The sequence below is a fragment of the Octopus bimaculoides genome, chromosome 1, assembly GCF_001194135.2.
Source record: "Octopus bimaculoides isolate UCB-OBI-ISO-001 chromosome 1, ASM119413v2, whole genome shotgun sequence".
Lineage (NCBI taxonomy): Eukaryota > Metazoa > Mollusca > Cephalopoda > Octopoda > Octopodidae > Octopus > Octopus bimaculoides.
In genome coordinates, this window is record NC_068981.1 from 115722102 (window position 1) to 115732301 (window position 10200).

Sequence of the window (10200 nt, forward strand, 5' to 3'; positions counted from 1 at the left end):
CGCCACAAGGAGATTGAAACTGAACACATTTCAGGCTAAATATCAGCCTGAGAAGACTTGCAAAGGTCAGAGTTTCTCTCCTCCACATCTTCCTTTTCAATAATACAAAAATAGTCTCAATATCGTATGCGTGTGTATATATATATATATATATATATACACACACAGAGACATGGACATTTGTGCGCATGAATACACAGAAGCACATCATTGACATGCATACACAAACACACACAATCGTACACAAATATACATATGGACATACATACACATACACCCGCACACACATATGGACACAAAACGGACTCGCCCACGCACATGCTGACATACACACACACACACATTTTCCACTCCTCGCTTGCCCGGCACAGAAACATACACGGATTTACATACATGTTGACGTATTGATTCGAGAGATATATGTCCACCACACATTATTTAACAAATAACTGTTATAGTCTGGGTGCCAGCTGGAAGATTTCTACATGATGAGGTACAGTTCAGTGGGGGAAGCACATCATATATAATGGAGATGTTTAGATGTATTTATGAGGTGCACTTTGACCTACGAAGAAGGCAACGTGAAAAGAGTCATTCTGGAGCATCATTATATGATGTGAAAAGAAAACTTTCAGTGGTGTTCAAAATTACAAATTATTATATATCGTCCAGATTGTTAATGTTTAATCCAGTGATAGAGAGGTCGTCTCCAAGCAATATATGGGAAATATTGTTCAGGAAATTAGTTTGAGGTCAAATTTCACAGTTCATTTCGTTGATGATTAATTTTTGTGGTGAAATGGATAAGGGGGAATCTTATTCTAGATATGATGCCAAGTAAATTCTCTAATAAGAAAAACTGGACTTAGCACACTAAACTAATGATTCACTCATTAAATTTACTATGTACAATTAAGATGTCCCTTAATATATGTTTAAATCAAAGAATACAGTTAAGGGATTGCATTCAACGTCGACGTTGTGCAATGCTTACAATAAAATATGAACTACCAGCTGGCTGACTGTCTGGTAATGTATTAACTCAACTATCAGTATTCACTCTTAACGAGTAATAGTCAAGGATATTACATACAACTGAAGACAATGTTCTACGTACCGACGTAACTTTTCCTTGGCTGTGTGATCATGTCCGTTAGAAATGTTTGGAGATTTCAACTGACCAGTGATTGTTGTTATATTTGTTTGTCCTAGCCTGGTAGCATATTGGTCGAATTCACGGATATGAGGCGGAATTCCTTCATCGCAATCAACACTGAAACCAGTTTGAAAGCAAAAAAAAAAAAAAAAAAAAAAAAGAAAAAAAGTGATTACTAATAAAGATACAGAGTTACATATTTTGGGTAAGTCACAATGGATAATATCCATTCCAGTATTTTAAATCACAGCTATATTATCTACTCTTGAAAGTAGATCCACAGCAAGTTTTAAAGTTAAATATAAAAAGGAAATAATACAACAAGCATTCTGGTTCAGCGCTGTAATGATTGTAACTAATAATAATCCTTCCTACTGTAACTCACACTTTTTGTCTCCTCTTTCCCAGAGTAAGTGATAATTAATAATCAATCTCCTTACCACATCAAATGCTGTTTATAACCTCTGACCTCTCCTGTGCTGTGCTGGAAGAAGAGATCCACCGGACTCTCGACCCGAATGTGGTAGTACTAACGAGGAATCGATTTCGTTTTCTTCTGTTCTGACTGTATACAGAACTGTAACCAGTAATGCTCTAGAAATGCTGTTTGGCAACAGCCATGGTCTCGACCTCTAGGGCCCTGCTGTCGTTGCTGTTTGCCTCATCCTTTTTTTTCTTTACCTATTTTGGAAAGAAGGCTTTCATATGAGCGTCTGCCTTGCACTACCAATCTGATTGACCTCCCTGCTCCCTCAATTGGGTACAGCTGAAGGACGTAGTCTTGTGTTATTCGATCAGGACATTGAGTTTCCTGCATACCCTACCCAGCCATGTTGTTGCACTTTCATGCTCACAACATGTCCATATACTTGCATAATGGCAACAAGAAGCCAGATGTCAATTCTTGTGTCAATATCCCTGGCAGTGATCCTTGTATTCTTATAGAGTGACACTAGCCTGTGACATGCTAGATCTGCCTCCTCGCCTGATTCTCTGACTATACAAATGCTTCCATATAACCCGTCCCGATCTAGAGGAAATACATCCTACCACGCATCAGCTAGGATTTAATTACTATTGTTGAGCGAAAGAAGACAGAAGCGATCGTTACCTCTTAAATAATTACCATAATACAGCGTGTCCTGCACGACAGCCTTAATTTCAAGAGAAAACCAATTTAGTTAATTAAGGCTTCGCGTCATAGTCACACCCTACCATAAAGTATGCAATAAAATGGCTCATTATTATGCAATTAAGATATTAGTTTCAAATTTTGGCACAAGACCAGCAGTCGTGGGGGAGAACTCCGAAAGAATGAATGGCAAAGCTGACCCCAGCAGAATTGAACTAAGAATGTGATGCTGGAAGAAATGCCGCTAAGCATTTTATCCGGTATGCTAACGATTCTGCTACTCGCAGCCTTCTGCTAGAGTATTAACGACATAAATGAAGTGGCTAGAGCTAGAATTCGAATCCTGTCAAGTTCGCATAAAAAATAAAAGACAATATTTGTTTTTTTAAAAGAAACCACTTTAAAGGGCTGAACAAATATAATTCGATATGATACACTTGAAAAGGTGGTGTTTTAGCAGTCTCTAAAGCGTCAAATTGAGTGCCTTACGATACAGGTTTCGGCTCGCTGCTCTCTGAGTTCAAATGCCGCTACGGTCAATTTGTTTTTTATTCTCTAGAGGTCAATAAATAAAGAACAATCCAGATACGAGGACAATTCTTCTCTCACTCTTTCTCTTGGGAAGAAATCGGCTGCAACTCAGGCTATTTTAAAACTACCAGTTTTAAAATACTAGGTCACACCGTATGTTTCAATAGTGCTTCTTCGACTCCATCAAACATTAAAGATCTCTTCTATCGTTTCTCTTGAAAGTTATGTGGACAGGGATTTCTATAATAATAAAAGCATGATTTAAGATACCACAAAATATTTGTACAGAATTTTAGGTCAGTACCTTTATAAGAACTATTTCAATTCGCCATACTTACTCTGCTAGATTGGTAGAATCCTCTGAGCAAGAATTAGTATCACTTGAGCAAGTCTCTGTAGTCACTTGTTCCGCTTTAAGGAAATATACATTTTTAAAAATTATGTTATAACTTGAATATATAAACAAATACATGAAATAAAAAATAAAAGAAATACTTATGTAATGTATATTTTCTTTCTTCAAACAATAACGATTATTTCATTGATTTGAATAGAAGTTCAGTTCAATGAAACATTCGTCATTTATATAATATTTGAAGGCAATGGACCATAGAATCGTTCTAGGGACGGATAAAATGTCTTGCGATATATAGTTGCTTCCTTTTACGTTCAGAGGTCAATTTCTGATTTATTCTTCGAGATTTGATGAAATGAATAAGTACTGGTTTTGATATTCTTGAGTATTTTCTCCCAACAAAGTGTAACCATGCATATCAGAAATAAATCACTTGTATTATGTTTTAATGAGTGAAAATCCAAGCCCAGATTAATTCCTATAAAGACACATACAACTAACCTTCATTCAGTTGAACAGATGTCAATTTGCTGTATTTATTTTGGACAATGGACTTCGTGACTGGTTGAACAACGGTTTCATCAATACCATGGAGTTTAAGATCAACTGAAAAAAAAAAAAAAATGAAATAATGAAATTAACAATTATTAATAAAATAAAACGAACATAATTTCCTCAGTTCCTATTTTTTACGGAAATTGTTTTCTTTTGATTTGCTTATGTATCAAATAAAGAGATTTATATAAAATCTTTTTCTTTGCACAATCATACTTTATATATTGTTATCATTCAATTACATCTGATAGAGACGGTCAAAAATTCAAACAAAAAAGCCAAAAGTTCTTGTGAAGGTACCTGACTTTTATTCAACCGATAACGATTCGGATTAATTTAAAGAACTGAGCAAAACCAGTGGGTCAAACTTTATTGTTGAATCATCATTTTGACTCTCACAGATAAACAATTGAGAAAGCTGCGATGAACATCAATTTTGGTGGAACTTTTTAAGTGTCTGAATAAGAAATCTGAAGTTATGCAATATCATATTTCACGAAAAATGATATCAGAAGGACGTTTGTATCAGTGACATGAATCAATTAATTTGCAGAATCAATCATATAATTCATGATTTTGACGACAAGGAGTGTTGGGATTTACTCCAGTTTTCACCACTTTAAGTGACTGAGTCATTTTACTTTTCAGGTCATTTATCGCAAATTTTATTAATGAGAGAATATAAGTTAACACAAAAGCCTACAGAAAGATAAGGAAACTCCAGCATTTGTAGTAGCTTTTCGGTAAATATTACATATATTCCGAGTTCAAATCATGCTGAGGATTGTCGTTGCTTATCTTATGAAGTCAATGAAAATAAGTACCTTACTTGTACTGGTATCGATTATTCTAAACAATCAGATTTCCTTAACCTATTACACCAATACCAGAACTCATTTGTACATTTTTCGATTGGTGGCGTATGTTTAAAACAAGATGGATTGGGCTATTTGAGAGTTAAGCCAGTAAGCATGAGGGATGAATACTTAAAGCGTTTTTACCAAGGAACTGGTACAGAGATGACGGCTCATGTAATTCAATAATTATAAATATAATAAATAAGCTTTAGAAAAAACTTACCATCAATTTTAGTTGGAGAGACTCCGATAACGATAGTATTTTTGTTATATTTACTGACATATCTAAACAACAAGAGAGATTTTCTATATCAAAACGAAATTAAAAACAAAGGACAAAATACAACTGTTTTCAAGCAAAAATAGCACACTTTTATCTTATAACTTTCTTATATTCCTTTCCTATCCAACAGTGCGCTACGAACAGTTGATAACTAAACTTTCAAGATGTGATTGTAGCAAAGAATGCACTAAAACTTTTAAATATTTTTGAGAAAGATCTGCAAGATAATTATGCACTAGAAATTAAACAAGTTCCTAAGTATTTTCTTGAAAAATTGATGAATTCTACCAAGAGAATCGACTGAATACATTAAGGGATAACATACTTAAGTATGTAAGTGGTTTGATTGATAATGATTAGCTATAGTAGAAATTTTGTGTTTAGATAATCCCCCCAAAAAATTTTAGCGAAGCAATAGTGGGTATTATAAGGAAAATGCCCAAATTAAAAAATAATGCTGTAAGTCTCGTAACTAATGTTATCATTTTATAATGTTTTGGTGAATTGCCTATAAGAACCGAGTCTAACTCCATGTCGTAGTGATTTTCATTCAGCCAGTCTATGATTAATATACCACGAGATTTAAGTTTGTAAACTTAAATCTCGTGGTATATTAATCATATTTTTGTATCAGGTTGAGAAGTAAGTGCTATATCCTCAAGACACTAAGTTGCATGAAGTGAATTATATGTTCTTCCTTACAAGCTTCTACTTTGTAAACGAGAGGAGTGTTTTTACAATGCTTTGATGAAAGACACCGCCACGTGCTATACAGAGCAATCAATAATGAACGACTAAACCAAACCACTTATCAACATTACAGAAAAACTATGCACAAATAAAGCAAAATAGACATAATTTATAAAAAATATTTTAGTGAAAACGACTTACCTAATGGAAGTTGTAAGACTAAGTAACTCTTGATTGACTAGTGGGTTTACTAGAAGCCATATCAAGCTATAGGCTTGCCTGTTGCACATCTCATACGCACTTTCATCATCCATACACACTTGCACTTGATGACCAATAGTGAGCCGGGCTATTATTTCAGTTAGTTCTGTACACCATTTCAAGTTGCCTATCACTAAAGAGACACCGGCTGAGCACAACGGAGTTGATTGTGGTGATGGTGAGGCAGTTGGAATTGGTGGGCAATCTGAGGTTGTTCGTTGAGTAGCTGCAAGTGGTGAGCTTGGAGAAAGTGACTGAGCTGAAAGTGGTGATTGTGAAGTTGAATTATTAAGGCAATTGGGATACTTATCTTTGGATGGCCCTGAATCACACAATACTTCTGTGCTTGTTGGAATCAAATCTGACGAAGAATCATCTGAAGTTTCAGGACTTGAACAATTGGTACAAGTAAGATTTTTTTCATTGCCATCGTTGACCTAAACAAGAAAGGGCATAATAGATGGCTTCGAATTTAAACTGATTAAGTTCTTTTAGCGAAAACAGTGTGTGGCACGTTAAACATTAGCTGAAAAACTATAAATGAAAACTCTTGCATCTCGTAATCAGAACAAGATCCGAAATCCAATGTTATAATATTCTAAGAGATGAGACTGTAGTTACGTCCCCGTTCGTTAACACTGCATCTCAGGAGGCCTTTAACTCAAGGTGTTGCATTGGTCAGGGCAGTACATAGCTGTACTTACCAAGGCATCTTTAGAAGGCACAATCGTCGTTAGTCAAGTTTGTCTGTTGATCATAGATACCCGAAAACGCCAACGACGGGATGAAAGTGATTTGTCCTCCAGCTGCGATGCTGCTGACACTTTCATTGTACATATCTCCCGTTTCCCGTGGAGACCGGCCGAAAGTTAACAAGAAGATCAGGTAAAACGGCTGCGATTAACTGGTCGCACCACCCTGAATTAGGAGGATCCAAATTAGTCTTGTGGAATCCACTTCATGGGAATACAAGAAGAAGAAAACGTCGTCACACTTACATCGACAACTTGATTGCAGACACTGGCCTGGAATGTATCCAAGACCTCGAGGCGGTGAGGTTGGACCAAGAAATGTTGCGAGTGGACTTTGTTGCTGCAGCCCGGGTAGGAATCCAGTCATAATAGTAAATATTGCATTCTCTTGGGAAGGACGCTAGTATATAGCAAGTAACTTTTCCCACTTTGTGAATCGACAGAATCCTCATCAGAAGTGGATTCCAAAGATGCCTTGATAAGTACAGCCATGTACTGCCCCGACCAATGCAACACCTTAAGTTAAAGGCCAACAAGCTCTACCGCCATTGAAGGTTGTTGGAAGGTAACTGTTTTATTTATACAACGTATGCTGCCACAAAATACCAACCAACAACTTTCCAACTGGTGTCTGATACTGCTAGCGATTCAGCTCTTTCCTTCGTTGTGACTACTACTACTTCCCGCATTCCACCGAACATTTATATCAAAGGATAGAGGATATTTTCGTAGCCAGAAGACAAATATATTAAGCTTTCCAATAGAATTCATTACCGTTATAACTATTCGAATATCAAGAATTAATTAAAACCAAGGAAAATAAGGAAATAATTAATCTGTTCGTACGTCCTGTAAACTAGTGATTACAAAAAAGTAACCGATAGAATAAAGTACCAGACGTACAAAAAATTGCGTGATCAATTCCTTCTTCAAAGCGGTACTTCAGCATGGCTGCAGTCTAATGACTGAAGCAAGTAAATGATTAAAAAATGTATATGTAACTAATTAAAAATATATTGAGAAAAATAAAACGCACAAGAGATATTTTGGGTACGGAAAAGTAAAGCGTTTAAGGGAAATAATTATTATTTATAATTCTAAGTTCTCTCCCTTGATATTTTTTTTTTGCCAGTATTAACATGATAAAAGTTGTTAGCTGGCGACTAAAGGCACCATCTTCAATTTGTCACTATTTAACCCCAGGCTAACCCTTACTGGGCACGTCTATGATCGTTGACGTTCCAATTGTGACCGTTTCGTCATTTCGTATATTTATGACCACATGGTCTTATAAACACTGTATTTTTAAGGGTATAGGATATGGTTTCAATGAGTGATGACTGCTATCTTTCGTAAGCTGAGTGACTACACAGTGGTTCCCACCTTTGTTACACGTCACGTCAGACTTGTATTATCTTTTTATAGTATGAAGAGTATGAAGAGCTGGAACGCAAATAGAATTAAACTCTCAACGCAGTTGCTTGATTTGCTAGAAATAGATCCATAACATTCTGAAATAGCACTCTACCGTTTTTATTTTATTTTCAGAAGGACATTGTTTTAACATAGAAATGGCTAACATGCCTTTGATGATAGATCTCCTTAGTTAGAGATAATATGGAATTAAAAAATATCCTCCATGGTGCCGAATAGTATTCATTAATTCTCAATGGCTCCATCCACCTAGTTGTTGATAAGCAAAACTATACAGTTGTAATCTGTATATCATTGGTTGCACACAACATTTCTTCTTCATGCACTACTGAGGTGAAATTCTCTCACCGATATATCTATATAGAATGATGCAAGAATTTGGAAAATCCTCAATGATATAGAAAGCATTCATTTTCAATTCATATACACTTCGGTGTTGTTTTCTAGTCTTTTATCATTAAAATTAATAATGAAGTTGAGGCGTGTCGCTTAGTGGTTAGGGTATTCGCTTCACAATCATAAGGACGCGAGTTCAGTTCCCGGTGGCGCCTTATTCCCGTTGCTCCAGTCCGCTCAGTTGGTGAAAATGAGTAGTACATGTATTTCAAAGGGCCATCCTTGTCACATTCTCTGTCACGCTGAATATCCCTGAGAACTACCATAAGGGTATATGTCTTGGAGTGCTCAGCCACATGCACGTTAATTACATGAGGACGCTGTTTCGTTGATCAGAGCAACAAGAACACTCGTCGTCGCAATCATCGGAGTGCCAGTAATAATTAAGATTCACTACAGGCATATTTTTATTGCCATTTTTTGATTCACTACATTCAATACGTTAAGAATCATTGACAGCGTTGATACGGTGATGTATTTTTCAGCCTACCCAATTATATAAGTGATTCTGCCGAGTTTACAATCGATCTTTTAAAGGTTGTTAGCCTGATAATATTTTGAACTCAGCAGTAAAGCTCATGATAAATATTTTGAGCAAGCTGTACTGAAACCATAGAGAATTAAATTTTCTTGACAATGTTACAACACAATCTGGAGCTGTTGGAAGGACACTGACAAGTTTTCGACAGAGAACTTTATATCGTATCTTTTTTTTTTTTGTTGCAATATTTGAATGGCGCTCTCAAAACTGGTGATGAACACCAGTCTCTCGGATCTTTGTGTTTTAGAAATATATATCGGACTTTCAGATTGTGAATGAGTCAACACATTAGACAATCGAGAGGAAAGTCGAAGATTCATCTGTACACCAGGTGTGTTGTGTGCGGCCGACAACTTAATTATAAAATAATCCAATACATCTAAATATGGATGAATACAGTAGTATCTAAGAATAAGCTCCGTAGGTTGCACTGGTAATAAGGTGGTGTTAAATTTCAGACTGTGAGTAGAACTTCAAGAGGAAAATTGTCAATGTTCCTCGACACAGAACAAATTTAAACGACAGTTTCAAGTTTACTCAAACAGACTTTGAGATTAGTTGCACGTCCATTCATAGGGTTTAGCTGGTTGAATTACAGATGTCAGCTAATTTTATACTGGGGTAAAAGCATGAATGGTTGCAGGTTTCTAGCAGGCCAATCACCGGCTCACTACACTTCTAAAAGTGCAAGGGACCAGAAACTGTAACTCGACAAAATTAAAAAAACTGCACGGGAAATTGTTTTCTAAAGTATTGGTTTTTCAGTCTCCCCGCCGAAATATATATAACCGTTATATATATACTGTATCTTATGTGCACAAAAAGATATACGACTGCTGTGGTCAAGTTTAGAGCACTACGTAGATTATCATTATTCAATCTGATCCTTAGTATAGTGGTTGAGCAACCAATATACTTAGTCGTATTACTAGTTATGCAGAGCAAATGTAGAACAAGTTTATTTTATTCTTTCCTACGTACGTTCCACCATTGTCGCTGTTTGAAACAAATGATTGTGTTTATCGTAAATTGTACGTATGTATGAATGATAGTTTCCTCAGTTTCTGTCTATCAAATCCCATTGACGAGATTTTAGTGACGCCGTGGCCATGGTAAAAAACAATCGCCACGGTGCCGATTGAAGTTCGTTTTGCAATGCCTACTTCAACTTGGCGGCGAACTGGTAGAGTTGTAAAGGGCGTCGGTTAGAGTACTGTGCAGTATATATATATATATATATATATATATATATATATA

The 10200-nt window shown here is 36.0% G+C and overlaps 1 protein-coding gene across 2 annotated transcripts in view; it reads right to left on the minus strand.

The window, feature by feature from the left end:
• Window positions 1–10200, minus strand: part of LOC106876877 (uncharacterized) — a 24973-nt gene that overhangs the window by 11386 nt on the left and 3387 nt on the right. For both annotated transcript variants that reach the window (XM_014925620.2, XM_014925629.2), the window contains exons 2-6: window positions 5761–6257; window positions 4810–4871; window positions 3676–3780; window positions 3158–3230; window positions 1118–1273 (exon numbers count right to left, since the gene is read on the minus strand). In XM_014925620.2, the coding sequence (XP_014781106.1) occupies window positions 1118–1273; window positions 3158–3230; window positions 3676–3780; window positions 4810–4871; window positions 5761–6257 (893 nt within the window). The remainder of the gene's footprint in view (window positions 1–1117; window positions 1274–3157; window positions 3231–3675; window positions 3781–4809; window positions 4872–5760; window positions 6258–10200) is intronic.